Source organism: Hydra vulgaris, chromosome 06 (genome assembly GCF_038396675.1).
Source record: "Hydra vulgaris chromosome 06, alternate assembly HydraT2T_AEP".
Taxonomy (NCBI): Eukaryota; Metazoa; Cnidaria; class Hydrozoa; order Anthoathecata; family Hydridae; genus Hydra; species Hydra vulgaris.
The window spans coordinates 31,313,066-31,330,414 of record NC_088925.1 but is presented as its reverse complement, the minus strand read 5'-3'; the positions used below and the strand labels follow the sequence as shown (position 1 = coordinate 31,330,414).

General features: G+C 26.9%; 2 protein-coding genes across 2 annotated transcripts in view; one reads left to right on the top strand and one right to left on the bottom strand.

The window, feature by feature from the left end:
• The window catches only part of LOC100209080 (CTD small phosphatase-like protein), a 29,459-nt gene extending 27,028 nt beyond the window's left edge, over nucleotides 1–2,431 (top strand). The window contains exons 7-8 of the mRNA XM_065799856.1: nucleotides 282–368; nucleotides 1,517–2,431. Coding sequence (XP_065655928.1) covers nucleotides 282–368; nucleotides 1,517–1,684 — 255 coding nt within the window. The 3' untranslated portion in view covers nucleotides 1,685–2,431. The remainder of the gene's footprint in view (nucleotides 1–281; nucleotides 369–1,516) is intronic.
• Nucleotides 2,432–9,387: 6,956 nt separating this feature from the next.
• The window catches only part of LOC100209070 (dnaJ homolog subfamily C member 13), a 105,905-nt gene continuing 97,943 nt past the window's right edge, over nucleotides 9,388–17,349 (bottom strand). The window contains exons 52-62 of the mRNA XM_065799855.1: nucleotides 17,251–17,325; nucleotides 16,937–17,137; nucleotides 16,782–16,863; nucleotides 15,426–15,468; nucleotides 15,195–15,290; nucleotides 14,979–15,056; nucleotides 14,829–14,900; nucleotides 14,647–14,754; nucleotides 11,232–11,372; nucleotides 10,884–11,024; nucleotides 9,388–9,951 (exon numbers count right to left, since the gene is read on the bottom strand). Coding sequence (XP_065655927.1) covers nucleotides 9,748–9,951; nucleotides 10,884–11,024; nucleotides 11,232–11,372; nucleotides 14,647–14,754; nucleotides 14,829–14,900; nucleotides 14,979–15,056; nucleotides 15,195–15,290; nucleotides 15,426–15,468; nucleotides 16,782–16,863; nucleotides 16,937–17,137; nucleotides 17,251–17,325 — 1,241 coding nt within the window. The 3' untranslated portion in view covers nucleotides 9,388–9,747. The remainder of the gene's footprint in view (nucleotides 9,952–10,883; nucleotides 11,025–11,231; nucleotides 11,373–14,646; nucleotides 14,755–14,828; nucleotides 14,901–14,978; nucleotides 15,057–15,194; nucleotides 15,291–15,425; nucleotides 15,469–16,781; nucleotides 16,864–16,936; nucleotides 17,138–17,250; nucleotides 17,326–17,349) is intronic.

Genomic DNA, 17,349 nt, shown 5'->3' with positions numbered 1-17,349 from the left:
AAAATGCTTTTTATCTCTTTGCAATTTACAAATAAATTCAACCCTTTAATGTTTTATTTTTAATATTATACCAAACCTTAAAAACTTTAAAAATATTTGAAAGTTTTGATAAGATTAAGTTTTTATTTACTTATTTTTGAGTTATTTTTGTTTAAGTTATTTGGTTTATGCTGATTTTTACTCTGGTATTTCATTCAATCTTTAGTATTATATACAGTATTTTATATGTAATATTTCTATAAATATAGCTTATATATTTGATTAACATTTTGATATTTCAGGACTTGAGCAAACTAGGCCGTGATCTCCATAATGTCATTATTATAGACAATTCACCAGCATCATATATATTTCATCCTGAAAATGCTGTAAGTTTTTTTTAATATTGCTGGTATGCAAATTATTCAATTTACAAGCATAAACTGTAATTTTTCTGAACAAGTATTGCTTAAATTATTACTTTTACTGAGTCCCTTATTGATATAAGGCATCAATACATTAACAGCGATCATTCACTTTTAGAGATGCCAGCATATTTTAACATATTTTAGTGTACGTTTTGGTTGAAAAGAAATATTAGATCATAACTTTATTTAATAATTATAAGAAACATAAGTTTTTGAAGACAACTTTCTAAAATATATGTTTTTAGAGACAGTTTTCTAAAATATATGTTTTTAGAGACAACTTTCTGAAATATATGTTTTTAGAGACAACTTTCTAAAACAATGCTGCTATAAGATTTTTGTTATTCGATCATCGATCAATTTTGTATAACATTTTAAGAGACACTTCCTATATAAATATAATATGTAATAGAGTTGCTTAAATTTTTAATTAAAACTATGATTAAATAAAAAGTCTGACATTTTGTAGTTAACTTGATTGTTTAGATTGTCATCATACATATCATCTAAAAATATATATATATTTTTTTTTCTCTGCAAAAGTTATATTGCAGGATTTTCATTCACTGAAATTTATCAAAGGTTTACCTGCGACTTTTTTGACTTTAATAAATATTTGGCCAGCATTGAATGTCATTGATTTTTTAAATCCAAAATTATTGCTTGTCCAAATTTTTATTAAAAATTATATATTCATTTTAAATTTCAATTAAAAATTATATTAAAAGTTATAAATTTATTACTTGTCCAAATTTATAAAATGATTACTAAAACTTACTGTTAAATTTTTTTTAAATAACAAAATGCCAGAATATAATTTTAAAATATATAAGAATAATATAAATTTAAGATAATATAAAAAAAACACTTAAAATCTTAGAATAAGAAATGTGTTACATAAAAAAGAACTAAAGTAACTTTTCTATTGCATAAAGTTTTAACCTAAAAACAAGTCATGAATCTAAAATTAACAACATTGAAAGGGTAAAAAAAATTTCTTGAGTTCTTGTAAAATGAGCCACACTTTTTTAATTATAAAAAAAATTATATTCTTTCACTCCACTAGTAAAAGGTAGTATTTAAACAAGTTTTGAATTTTTTATCACTAGGTTCCTGTTACCTCATGGTTTGATGATCAAGATGATACCGAATTGATGGATTTAATACCTTTTCTTGAATCAATAAGTTCTGCTGAAAGCTGTGTTACGGCTCTTCAGAATAACTTTGGACGTCATAAAAATATACCAATTTTTTCTTCAAATAGCGTAGATAGTTGATTTAACGGTTTGTCGGCGACTATTAATGGTTGTCGGTGACTATTGATGGTTGATGTTAACTTATTTTAGAAAAACATTGTATTTAGTTGCTATTTTATAAGTTTTCAGGTAAGATTGTAGAAAATAGAAAAATTACAGGAAATGAAGTTTTAGAGTTTTAAATTTTTTATTTTTGCAGCTTTTTTCTTGTATTTGATAATAATTTGATATTATTAATTTGATATTATGTATAAATTATTTACAGTTTTTCTTACGAATTTATTCTGAATTTTTTACAATTTTATCTATTTTATCGTTTTTGTCTTACACGTAATGTTTCATTAAACGAATGAAATTTTATTCAAATCTGCAGTTTAAAATAATTATCACAGAGCAAAAATGTCATAATTATGTGCCATATTTTTTATAATGTATTTAAAAGATATATTTGCAGGTTTTACAGGTTTATTTGCAGCTTTTGTAACCTTTAACTTAAACTTTTATAAAGTCTTTTAAGATTGCATTAGTAATTTTAAAAATAATATTGTGGTTATGATTATTTTTCAGTTGAGCTTTAAAAGCTTGTCGACCTTTTTAATTGTTGAATTTTTTTAACAAAACTTTTAACAGCTGCTCGACCTTTTTAAGCTTTGTGTTTACTTTGTAAATATCACGAAAAAATTTTTATTTTTTATTAATCTATTTTCTAATTTTTAAAATTTCTGCTATATGTACATTTTTTTAAATAAAAATTCAGAGAGTGTTGTATTGCAGAATTTTCATTCACATTTATGCGGACTTGAATTAATTTCAAATATGTATATACATATATATATATATATATATATATATATATATATATATATATATATATATATATATATATATATATATATATATATATATATATATATATATATATATATATATATATATATATATATATATATATATATATATATAGATCAGAGAAATTAAATTAACATTCAGACTTTTGACTTTGTTATCTGATTTTTTTTTTAGGTAGAAGTTTGAACCCCGTTAATTTTGTGTTTTAGTTCAAAATTTTAATTTAGTAACGTAGCAAGGAATCGTGAGACCCTAAGACAAAATCATCAATGGGCACCTTACTATTTAATGTAAATTCCTGTCTGGTAATTAGTAACTCTTACTGTAATTTTAGGTTTTGTATGGCATAACACGCGTATGCTGTTAAATGACATAAAACGCGTGTGCTATTAAACAATAGTTTGAGCTCACTTGACGACACACACAATTACTTTGTCATGTTAATCGATAATTTTATCAGCGGTTCTCAAATACTTTCTGAGCGTGTTGTTAAAATTGATGTTGCTTGTTTTGTTTTAACAACATGTACGAGTTGACAGCTTTTCTGTTTATAAAGCTTCAAAAGAGTTTTTGATGCTTTTTAGAAAGCATACGACTTTATAGACTTAATATAACATCAAGCCTGAAGTCAAGAAAATAAATTAAATTCTTATTTTGTAAAGCTACGCTCCATGCCTTATAAAAGTACACTATTATTTTGTTATTAGGTACCAATTAAGTTATGCATCATACATATTTTGTTAATATACTGCTGGTGATATTGTTACTTGCTGGTGGTATTGTTATTGATACATTTAGTTTTTAATTATATTTAAAAAAATAACCGTTAAAACAAAATTTTTTATGCTCTATATTGCACTCTTAATAATGTCTTAACGACACAACACGATTAAAATGGTACATATTTTTATAGGTATTTTATTTATTTTTTAATTAATTTATTTTTGAACATTACTTTTATGACCACCCATTAGCTTTACAAAAACTTTAAACTGATATCTACAAGAGACAAACGGTGTAAAACCTGGGAAATAAAACACATTACCGATAAATGTAAAATCATGCACATAGGTAAACAATTTTTATGTCTACCCAATGCCAGCTAATAACAATAATAATGTCAAAATAGCATCGACTTTAGTCGAACGTGATTTGGGCCTTATGATGACACCAGACTTAAAATGGCATAACAATTCAACATATGTAACCAATAAAGCTAACCGTGATTAAACATGTTGTATCGTACTTTCAATCACATGACTCCGCAACTACATAAAATTCTATACACTTCCTTTGCATGACCTCATCTGGAATTCATAGTAGCAGCTAGCAATCCATCGTCAAGAATAAATATTGATAAGATTGAGAAAGTACAAAGAAGAGCTACCCGTTTAATACATTCGTACTATCATATGTCATAAAAAAAATTGTATAAGTATATTGAACTTAACTTCTTTAGAAATCCGTCGCATTAGGGGAGATATGATACAGACGTATAAATTATTATCAATATGGACATTGTCTTATGGAGTAAACCCCATGTCCTTCGTATTGGGGTATCATATAAAATAAAAACTAGAGGGTATTACCTAAAAATGACTAGAGAAATTGTTCCAAATTGCGAGCAAAGGCACCAGTTTTTTACAAATCGTATGTGAAAGTGAAACATTGGAATTCTAGTGTTTCACTTTCACATTCATGCATCGAGCTGAGCCTTGAAACTATTTACAGATGAAGCGCATACAACTTCTGACGGCAATGCATTGCCGTCAGAAGTTGTATGCGCTTCATCTGTAAATAGTTTCAAGGCTCAGCTCAATGCAGAAATTTCAAATAATCCACATAAGTATCGAGATTATAACTAAATTAAAAAAAATTAAAGGAAAAACAATAAGTACAAACTTATACTTCATACTAAAGGAAAAACAATAAGTACAAACTTATACTTCATACTATGTGTCTATGTAAATTTTTTTATACTGATATAAATAAAATTAATGTACACAACGCCGTTAATGCATGTACTAGAAAATACACGAATTTTGCGTTTTTATAAAAAGCTTATGTTTCACTGCATTTTTTTAGCCCGAATAATTTATTTTTTTTTAATTTTTTTTCTTTCTCCTAGCGCTTTAGCTTGTCTAAAATCAAACACAGTTAAATTTTTTTTAAATTACTTAAGTTTAGATATAAAATTTTGCTTTATAGTTGATGAACCATATTTTGGTATAAAATGGTGCTGCTCTCAATGAAGATAAAACATGAAATTGAGAAAACAACTTTTTCAAACAAGTTTTAAGTTATATGTTTAATTTCTAACCAGTCATATGTCTGCAAACGTATTAAAGGTCGCAAAAAATTAGTTATTTCAAGTTTAAAATCTGTTTTTTCCATTTTATATGAAAGTTTTTATTAATATGAGTGTGAAGAACACACAAATTGACATACGACTAGTTAGACTTTTAAAGTTAAACGTTTTAAGGTTTATTTAAAAGTCTAAGCTCAAAATTTAAACATTACTGTGATGTGAACCACCCCAATTTTATAATGCCACAAAACTATTTAACTAAAATTCCGGTCTTTAAATTACCATAGATTAATATATATATTTTGTTTGAATGTATATACATACTTTATTTTTTTTGTAGAAAATATGTATACATATTTCTTACTCCATTGCAAAAGATATGTTGAGTTTTAAACAATATATATATATATTGTTTAAACTTAACGTATCTTATAAAACTTAACTTATATTGTTTATAAACAAATGTTGCAGACCGGAAAAAAAATATGTTTGTTATCACCGAGAACAAACAAGACAAAAAAGTTTGAGAACTTGCATTAACAGCGTTGAGTATGTAGATGAGGCTGCCATAATCTGTAGGTTATACAGGGAAACTTGTTGCAGCATTTTTCTGCTGCTACTACATTAGGTTTTTTATTTGTTAACTTATTCAAAATATTTAATAAACTTTATTTTTATATTTTTTTATATTAGCTTTTTATTGTTTTATTTGCCCCGCTTATTCAAAAGGGAGTAAAAGGAGCAATTAACTCTACTCAAGATGTTACACGTTACAAAATTTTTGCTAAAATTTATATACATATAAAGCATATTTATTAGCTAGCAATTTATTTAGGACTTGATAACGAAAAAATTTTAAGAATACAGCAATCGATTTCTTAAAGAAAGCGATTCCTAATAATAATAATATTATAAAACGCTATTAAAGAAAATCGAAAAAAGTTTGGTTTCGATTTCAATATTATATTTGTAAATTAAACCGTCGATATCAAGTTTATAGTTGAATTTGTAGAGGACATTAAAAATACTAATGTACTCAAGCAACAGTACTAGTCAAGGATTGTTCAATCTCTTAAATAAGATGTTATAAAGATTTGGTTTTGATGTACAATACTGGCGGACAGTAATTTTTTGTTGCATATGAGCATGATATACATATTTAGTGTTATGTTCATGTTATCAACTTAGTTGGAAAACAGGCAACTAGCTGCATTTAGGCGGTTTTATTTTTAACTTTCTGTAACATTTTGCAACGTTTATAAAAGTGTCATATAAGCAAATGGCAACATGGATTAAACTTGTTGAAACACAATTGCAATTAACAAGATGAAAATATTGAAATTAATTGGTGAAACAAGGTTGTCGGGTAAATCAAATGGTGCAACAACGATATTTTTAACATTTGCTGAACCATCTTTGGCAGTATTTTTTAATTTGATTTCATATCTGCCATGTGTAAGCGAAACAGAAAATTTTGATGCCATTTCTAAAATTTGACACCATTTTGATTGCCTGTCCGCCGCTGTTGAAAAACTGCTGATATTGGTTTAATTGTTAATAACTAGCATAAACTTTCAAAGTGTTTTTTTCACAAAGGACGGAATATTCCGAGTTTAAAGATTGTTATCTTTCTTAACTGGGAACACTACAAAAGCTCAAACAATTTTACGTATCTTGGTATGCGGTAGTGGTGTAGTGGTAGAGCGTTCGCTTCATAAGCGAGAGGTTCTGAGTTCGATCCCCACCACGTCCCTGGCAGTACCGCGCTCAACACGTTTCTCCGCGCAGCAGCCTTGTTTGCCAAAGTTCGTGTTTCGGAGTTATAGAGTTGAGAGAGGGTTAAACCACAAATGAGTAGCCTCCTCGTTATTAGAGGCCTTCTCGGCTTTGAGGAGGTGTATTAACACAAAAAAAAAAAAAGAAAAAAAGATCTTAGTAACAATTTCACGAATATCAGAAACTATTTTCAACTTGACAGGCTTAATGACTTTTACAGTTTTTATGCTTCTATGGATACGAATCATTTCATGTAATTAAAAACCGTTTAAATCATATATGTTCATTTAACGAAAATTTTTAAACAAAAAGTGAATTTTTCAAAACTAATAGAAAAATACCCTCTTCTTCAATCTTTCAAACTTCTTGCTTTGTAGTGGTTTTATCATACTCTGTTTTGTAACATCACCTGTTCAAAGCAATTCTCAAAGAAATTATAAATACAAGAAACCTTGTACTTTTGCTTTCTTTACTTGCACCAAATTTTAGATTGAACCTTGTGATTTGCTTAAAGATAGTAGCTTTTTGCTCCAAATTTTTGAATAGTGCATGTTTAAATTAGTTCAAATACATTATCAGCCCAGCAACATAACTCAGTTTTTTGCTGCTATATTCAAAAAAGAAACATGAGTCTTCTCTAAAAACAGAAGCGTCATATTTGTCTAAAACACAATAATATATTATATATTCTAGATGTGTAACTTGCGGGATTTTATTGGACGAAAAATGAAGCCGCTTTTTTTTGTTTAAAAATATATTCCGCCATTTGAGAAAAGAACAAAAGCTGAAGCCGATGTGTGGAATAAAATTTAAAATTGCAAGTTTAGAGCATCAAAACTTCCCAATAAGTTAAAGATAATTCAAAAACACTTTTTAATAATTATGAAATACTTATACAAAAATTTTTATGAGCCTAGGTTTATTAAAAAGTATTATAATTCATAAAAATGCTTCAAAAGCGTGTTTCGTTTCACTTTTCTATTCAAAACTTTAATCCCTTTCTAATTGAAAATGAATTTAGGAAACATAAATATTTTACAAGTATTCTAATTTCCTCTTTACGCTTTTACATAAACAGTATCTATATTTAAAGTATTTCTCTTTATATATCCTCTTGATATATATCCTCTTGATATATATCCTCTTGATATATATCCTCTTGATATATATCCTCTTGATATATATCCTCTTGATATATATCCTCTTGATATATATCCTCTTGATATATATCCTCTTGATTTACTCCATTTGAAAAAAGAAAAGTAAAGTAATACTTGTTTACCAACCATATCCGCCATTTGTAAAAAGGGTAAAAGCAGCTTCACTATCGAAGCATTTAGTTTATATAGTGTATCATTGCTAAAAGCTTATTGATTTGAAGGATCTTTCTCTATAAAATTGCGAAGCTAACTGCAACATTGTAACCATCGATATATTGTTACAATATCGCTAGCTAAAAAGCTTCGGTATGTAGCTAGCTTTAGATTTATCTAATTTATGTTCTAGTTAACTAAATACTACGATCTGTAGCAATATGAATATATCGTAATAATTTTGCTAGCTACAAAGTTATGTATGGCGATGTGTTGCCATCGACAAGCTATAGATTTGTTGATATTTTTATAACTTGCTAAAATGCTTTGATATTTAGCTAACTTATCGTTATTTATCGTTTTTGACCCACTAGTTTTTTTTTTTTTTAAATACTTCAACTTTCGTTGAGTACTCAATCCTTAAACACGACAAAAAGAGTAATGTTTGGTTGTTATAGTGCACACAATGTTAAAAAACTTTACCAAGTAAAAAAGATTATGGACCAGCATTTGTATTACAAAATTTTAACTAATCAATTCGGACTAAGTATAAAGGAACTTTTTTACAACGGTGATGATATCTTTCAAAATGATAACGATCTCAAACATACAGCACGATTGAATAAAAAATATCTAGAACCTAAATTGATACCAATTATGTCTCGGTCAGCACAGCCTCTTGATTTAATTCTTATTGAAAACCTTTGGTCTGTATTGGATAGAAAAACGCGAAATCTTAGAGCAACACTTAAAGAAGAGCTGTTTCAAATTCTTCCTATTGGTTGGAATGCTTTGCCAAAAGCATTCTTTACCAACTTGTTAAAAAAACTTGTAGATATATTTTCGAGACGCCGGAGTCATAGAAAACAAAGGACGGCCTTTGTTGGAAAAATACTTTAAAAACCTTAGTTTCTCTTTATCATATGTAATATACAATTTAATTAGAAAAAATTATAATATTTCTATCAAAAATGTTGTATATTACTTATATTATATGAGGCAAAAAAATTTTTTGAAATGTTTTTTTATAGCATCCTGCTATACATATATAGAATTTATCTTAATGAAAACTTTAATGTCAAGAAATCAGATTAAAAAAAGAAAAAACCTAAATTTTTATGTTATGGAGTTTGTTACATACATTTACAGCATTGGGAAATGGGCACTCTAGATATCATTGTTTTGTACATTTTTGTACGTGCTATCTCTAAAAAAATAATTTGAACTTTCATATAGAGGCTTTGATTATGTTGTGTTTTAGCCTTATGAATCCTTTAGCATATTGTCAAACATAAGTTAAATTGACCAGAAAATATTTTGACTTAAAACTATAGGAAGTCAAGAGTTTGCATATTAAAATAGTTTAATCAATAATTTCTTAAATTATTTGTTTTATAAATGTTGTTTAAATTATTTGTTTTATAAATGTTGTTAAAAAAATCAGATCATATTCGAAGACGCAGATAAGACAAATAACATATAAATTATAAATTTGTTCACAAAAAAAACATGTTCAACTAAAAAAAATCAACAATAACAAAAAATAAATAAATTAGGTTGATTTTAAAATGTACTTAATACAAAAACGATCTTTTCGTTCGTTTCCACAATTTTATTACAAAAAAGTTGATATATTTATAAAAATTGTCCAAAAGTTCAAATAATTACATCTTAATTTTTTTCATAATAATGAAACTCATAACTCTTTTTTTTTAAAAAAAAAAATGTCTAGCATTAGATTGTCAATGCCTCATACTAAATTTGAAAAAAAAAAAAAAAATTATATCAAATTGATTATTTGCGTTCCTATTGTTTAAAGTTCTTTTGCAACTTAAAAACTAACTAAAAAAATCTTCGTTTTTTTCTATTGGTGGAGGTCTATTCATTGATGCTGGTAAAGATGTTGGACCTTGTGTAAGATAGCCAGCAGTAGCTACTGGACCGGTTAGATAACCAGCATGTTGACGATCGTTCAAAAAAAGATCGTGCATTTGATCTCTAAACGTAGGCCAAATTGTCGATGCCTCTAAAATTTGGTTTACCTTAAACAAAAGAGAACAATTTTAATTGAGTTTTGAGCAAATTATAAAACTGTCGAATGATTTATTAAAATTATAAATATTATTACTATAAATATTATTATTTCATATATACAATATTATTTATACTATTATTAAATATTGTCGATTTTTTATAAAAAATTTAATTTCTTATTTAACTAGATTTTTAAAATGATTTACACATTCCCATCAGGAGTGAGAAAGCAAAGGTGTCTATGACTCCATGTTTTTTTAAACGATTGCACATTGTTATCATCAGGAGTGGGAAAGCAAAGATGTCTGCGACTCCATGTTTTTGGTAAAACACAAAAAGATGTCTGAACTCCATGTTTATTTTAGTAAAACAATATAATATAATAATATTTTTAATAATTATAATAATTATTAATATTTTTAAACTTATAAATTAAATCAATTTTTTCATACCGCCATTTATTACTATAAAAATATTAATAAAAAAGTTTCAAAATTAAAGTTTTGAAAATTATAGTGAGTATTAATACCATGATTTTAGTGCTGTGTACTAATTGTGTATTAATGATAAGTTCTTAAATAGTAGAATAGGTTAGATATTAGATAGGGAGTTATCCATAAATTGTCACGCAATTTTAAACAGTTTTTGCTTCCCGCTCCCCCCCCCCCCCCTTGTCACAACTTTGTAACTCTTTAGTAACAAGTCCAGTATGAGCTGTCACAAAATACAAACCCCTTTACCCAGAAAAGCACAACGTAATTTATGGACGACCCCTAGAGAACAATTTGCTATTCATATTTATGCTATGTGTATAAGTGAACATATTATATAACTATATCTTTTTAGTTGTTCTGTATAATGTTATATTTAAATTCAATTTAAAAAGTTTTATATTTATCTCTTTATAATTTTAAAACAATATTTTGAATATTTGGGTTACCTGCTCTCCATAATTTGTATCTCGAATCATGGCTTTTAAAGCTTTAACAATCTGAGCTTTTGTACCAGAAGAATTTTTAATACCTGTTAGTGGGCTATCCAGTATGTTTAATAAAAACTTAATTAAATCAGACCTGACAGCCTAAGAAAAAAAAACAACATTAAATCAGACCTGATAGCCCGAGAAAAAAATCTAAAATTAGAAAATCAGATTTTAGAGTAAATATATTCTAAACAAATTTTATTTTACAAACTTATTAACTTTCTAAAAAATGAACAATATGCAATGCTAATAAGTTTCAATGCATGATCACAAAATAAAACAAAAACAAAAAATTAAAAAAACTACCTGAGCAACAAGTTCGGTATTACTTTTTTCATACATTCTGCTTAATGTTTCTGCAGCTAAACTCATAATATCCTGACGCGATCGCATGGCCACAATCATTAGACGAATACTATCTGTCTGTGACATTGTTCGAACACATAACTACAATATCATAAACTATTACATTAATTTTTAATTTTATTAAGAGGTTTAAACTTCTGGTTTATTATTGTATGATATACACAATAATGACAAATGCAATAATAACTAATGCAATAATAACGAGTTAAAAGTTAAATTTATTTGAATTTAAAAATTTTATTACTTAGGTTGTAAGGAAATTTTGCAGATTAGCTGTAAATTTTTGTTTCGATTTTGATTGGTTAACTTGTGGGATACCCATCATGATGCTAGTTTGTCTAAGAGTGTTGTGATTGATTTCATAGTAATAAAATCAATTGCTTAATCAAATCGATTAATCAATCTAAGGGCTTTAATTATATCATATGTTGCATGACGGTTTTCTTCAACAATGGTATGCACACTTTCGATATTCTCAGCTGCATACATGGTTTCAGACTGTCTTGTGCGGGGATCATCTTTGAAATTCTCTCTACCATCTTTAAAACTAGTAACCTACTTGGCAACTGACTATATTTTAGTACTTGGTCATCATGAACTAATAGCAGTTGATTAGTCATAATGAACTAATAGCAGTTGATTGGTCATCATGAACTAATAGCAGTTCATTGGTTATGGCTTGTGCTGAAACTCCAAGCAGAGCACAGGTTTTAACATATACTCAAATAATCAATTTTTCCATTTTAAAATTTTTCTTACAAATGTGTTTAATAAAACTTTAAATAACTTATTAATACAAATTCAAAAAAAAAAACAAGAACATAAAATGATCATGATTAAATGAATTCTGCAAATCCTGAAATATTTAATTCATTTAAAAAAATTCTGTTAACTGCAGAAAGGCAATGAGCCCACAAATTTCACAGGAAAGACAAAACTGTTTCGACCCTTTATTTTCAATCTTGGTTTTTAAATTTTTTCCATTATTCAATTTTTACTACGAGTTTAAGATATAAACATAATTTTTTAAATGTATTTTGTCATAAGCCTAAAACATTTTTTAAACATGGACATTATCCCTTTTTGCAGTAAATGAGGTTTAAACATGAGAAAGACCTGCTAAATTCTTGAAAAGTGCTTTTTATGGAACACTATTGAAAAAATGTTATTTTATTGTTTTAATATTACAATATGATGCATTTAACGAACTTCATTCAGTCAGTTGATCTTTTAGAATGGACGCAATATTTACAAGCCATGACATTTTTTCTTTCTAAATTAGAGATTTTAATATAAACCAATGTTGTTTTTGTATCCTCATTTTTTGAGATGTTGATGGGTAATACAGTTAAATAGGCTTTTATAGTAGATAGTTCAAATCACTATGGGGGTCATAGTGTTTGCAATTAAAAAACTTCACTAATTAATACAGGAATATGCATACTGCATTAAATCTCTCCTTGTTTATCAGAAAAAACTGATTTTTCATTTAGTGCAAAATAATACTCATTGCATTTTGAGATTGTTAAGATTGAAAACCTTGTTTTGTTTTAATACATTTTTTTCCATAAGAAGCTTAAACATGTTCTCTTTTAAAACCCATAGTAAAAGAAATCTTAAAATGACTTACTTCACAGTAAACTTTCCATTAATTTTTAAGGAATTGCTAATCAGATCAACCATCTCATCATTTTCAAATTAACTCTCTAATTTTTTTATTTTTATTTTTATTACCAAGTTATGGGCATAAGATTCACCTGAAAAAGTTTTAACTTTATCTGTTTCTTATCTACTACATAAGCATAGAGTTTACTTTGTTTGAAACTTTATCACCTTTTATGATAAAAACAGTCATTTTTTTGGGAAACAATGTGGTGAATTCTAAAGACATTCACTGTGAGTAACATTGCATGGTAATGCCACATTAGCCATGTAATATACACATAATCCAAAACTATTGGGGTCTTTTTTGCATACAATGTAAAACTTTTTAGCCCTTCTATTGTGGACTATTAGTTCTATATGACATAGCTTGGAAAATATATCTACCAGGTCAACCTCGATGTAAACCTTTAAACTGTTTTTCCTTGCAATTGAAATGAAAAAGAAAAGGTTAAGCCTAACTATATTTTAATATCTAAGTTTTATAACAAATAAGCTAGGTTTCTAACATAAACCCTAGACCTATAAATTAATTAGGAAATTAGACTACTAATTGGTAACTTAGCTTTATTTATGCAGTTGTTATTATTTATAAGGTACTTAGCTTTATTCAAAAATCATGAATGCAAAATTTTATGACACACGATCAATACACAAACGTCAGAAAAGTCTACAAAAACATTGCCTTGGGCTAATTCATTTTATACAGAAGACACGACATATAACGGTATTGCAAAAGATTTTCAAAGGTGAACATTACAGAAATATTACAAAAATTGACTAAAATAAATCAATAAAAGATAAATAGATGCAGGTTTCTTGGCTCGTTTATTCCTCTCTTTAGAGGAATAAAACATCTTTATCTGAACAACTCTTTTTTAACAAACATAAGATAAATTAGTACCTAAGATCAAGATCTTAAGTTTAAATACCTTAAGATTTGTAACTCACAAATTTCAGCTTTGCTGAAATATTGAGAGAAAATGATATCATTTATCAGCTGAAGTAGATGCCACTAGCACCACTGATGTTTAAAACAGAAAACAGTGCTTTAGAATAACTGTTTACAGCAGAAGATGAACATGTCCTGGGCGTGTTGCTGTGCCTTCAAAGTGGTAGATTTTCCTTTTAGCAGTAAACAGTGTGTCTACCAATTTTAAGCCGATTTGTGCTAAAAAGTGAATTTAAAAACTTTGAGGACTAGTTGCCTTTCTGCGATTAGCAGTACATTTTAAGGTGATATACATAGATTTAATTATTCCTTGTCTTATTGCAACTGATAAATTTCTATGAACTTTCATAATGACCTAAGAAGCAAAATACATAAATTCATTTCAAGGAACACAAATATTTTTGTGGTTTAAATGATAACAAATATTTCCAAAATGAGCACTCACTCAACCGCTTCTACAGTGGTCCACAAATTGAGCATCTTTTCATTTGTGATCAAGCTATTTCAGATTTAAAGCTTATCACATTCATGGAAGTAACCATTAAAAGGTTGCTCTTTATGAACTTGTAGGTAAAATAAAATATGTTGTAAAAAAATTGATAAAATATTGTAAAATGTAACTTATATTTACATATACAGGTTTACTTCCACTAAAGTTGAACGATTTCAGCTATGTAGGATTTTTTTTTATATATATTAAAATTTAAAAGCTTTTAAAATATATAACTGTTTGCATAGTACCTCGTTATTTGATAAGACGTGAACAACTTGTAATGCATATTTTGGTATTGAGTTATTAGTTGATCCCATTACTTGAAAGATTTGAGGAAGATGACCAAGAGCAGGAACCTCAAAACAATGTGTTAAAAGTAATAATATTTTGCAAATAAACAGTAGGAGAATAAAATTAATAAAAAACTGACTTGATCAGCAAGAGGAGGCTGGGCACTGAATAATGAAACAATTGCTTGAGTAACTATCTCAATATGATCGTTCTATTGAAACGAAAACAAAAAATAAATTATTAAGAAACAAATATAGTAATTGATGACAGAAGTAGTGTTTATTCTTACTGTGTTTAATGGTTTTGTTGATAAACTTATAAATTTGTCCATAAGTGAAACCATGAACTCTTTTGGCTTTCGTAACACCTTGTAAATATCAAATAAAAACATTAATGGAAACTATTATAAAAAAATGTTGCTGCAAAGTAATAAAACACTTCATATATTAGACTACAATACTCAAATATTGTTGCAAGGTAAATGCTTTACTAGTTAGAAAAATACCCAGTTAGGCTGAGCAACAAAAAGTCGAAGAAAAACGCCACCAACAACAAACTCTTCTAAAACATCATCCAAAGTAATATAAAAGTTATCAGGAAGCTAAATCAAATTTGAAATTGATATTAAACAACTTTGAACTAAAAATTATAAACTAAATATAAATATTTAGTTAAATATATTAAAATAAATAAAATTCAAGAAAAATAAAGTTCAAGAAAAATAAAAATCATTTACCTTCCATGTTGCATATGGATCATCTTTTTGTACAGAGAAATGTCTAAAAAAAATTTATTATACCCTTATTATTAACTATACCCAGGTTACAATTACCAAGGTTACAAATTACCATTTAGGAGCCAGGAACAAAAACATTTTTTAAACAAAACTGCACGTTTAATTTTATGTAAAACATATTTAAAATAAAATAAAAAATTCTTAGAAATTTTGAACACTATTAGTGAAACTACTAAATATTATCAACTTATTAGCATAAATTTAATTTATATTAGAATAAATTAGTATAAATTTAATTTATTATAATATAAATTTAATCTATTTTTAAGCAGTCAATTAAAAAGTTAATTAACCCAAAAAATTTACAAAGAGTATGCTTATTCTTACTATTTTTACATTAAGTATAATTTAACTTTCTTATTGTTATTTACTTCTCAGCTAAAATAACTGCAAAAAAGTTCTGAACAATATAAAATTGTAAATAATCCCAAAAAGTTCTCAACAATATAAAATTGTTTCGCTCAAAAAGTTCATTTTCTTAAAAAGTTCATTTAGTCAAAGTATTTTGAAATTTAAAAAACTTTGATAACTTATTGTTTAAATAAAAATAAAAAAATAAAAATTTATGCATAATACCAATAATACCCCCCCCCCCCCCAAAAAAAAAATTTCATTTTCTTCTTACAAAGTTAAAATTATAAAAATTTTATCCTTATTTCTTAAAAATATTATACCCATAAAATCTTCTTTTATACACATTAATGCGGTTGTGATGTGGTGGTAAAGCGCTCGCTTCATAAGTGAGAGGTTCTGAGTTCGATCTCCACCACGTCCCTGGTAGTACTTGTTCGCCAAGGTTTGTGTTTCGGAGTTATAGAGTTGAGAGAGGGTTTTAACCACTATTAAGTAGCCTCCTCGTCTGTTGTGGCCTTCTCGGCCTTGAGGAAGGTGAATAACAAAAAAAAAACAAAAAAAAAACTATAAAACCCCACTTCCTCAATAAAAGCAAAACATTGACGATGTGTGAAGTTGCTCGAGGCAAGCTAAACCTCAAAGCATGAGGCTTAGCTTGTTTTTTTAAAAACCCATGGCTTGAAGTTTAAAAAGTTTCATGGTTTCCAGTTTATGTTTATCAACTTAATAAGTTAATCGACTTTATAAACTTATTAATTCACTTAAACATATTTTGGTCAATATTAATTGTTTATATTAATATACTTTTTAATTTTTTTATTCCATGAAAAAGACAGATATAAAAAGATGTTAAGCAAAAAAAAAAATAGTAGGCAAATATTAATGATATATATAAAAAATACATAAATAATAATAAAAATAAATATTTAAATTAAAACATACTTATCTTTCATATCTTTTGCAGTTGCTGATACCTTGTCTCTTGCACTATCATTCCATATAAGTTCAGGATTCTCATGGTTTGCTTTAAAACAAAACTATAGTTAATCAAAATTGAAACTTTTTTTCAAACTGAAAAAATGTTTAAAGTATTTCACCTTCAAACATATGAACTGAAGCATCTGGACTATCCCTCATAGCATCCATAAATATAGAAGGTAAAAATTTAGACAGTACAATTTTTACACGAGGACCAATTAACTTATCAGCCATCATTTTCGAAAAAAGTTCTGACGTTCTTGTTCTTACTGTGGCATTTGTTGAATTACAAAACAAATCAAGAAGATAAATCAAAGCACCTAAATATAAGTTTTTGTTTTAAATTTTATTAAATATAAATCAATTATTTAATTTAAAAACATGATGATAAAATATTGTAAAACTAATTTAAAAACTAAGGATTTAGTATTACCTTTTGACATAGCTTCTTTAACAATTTTTGTATTAGACATTAGTGCATATAAAGTATCGAGTACCAAAATACAAGCTAAAAAATAACAACTAAAAAAAT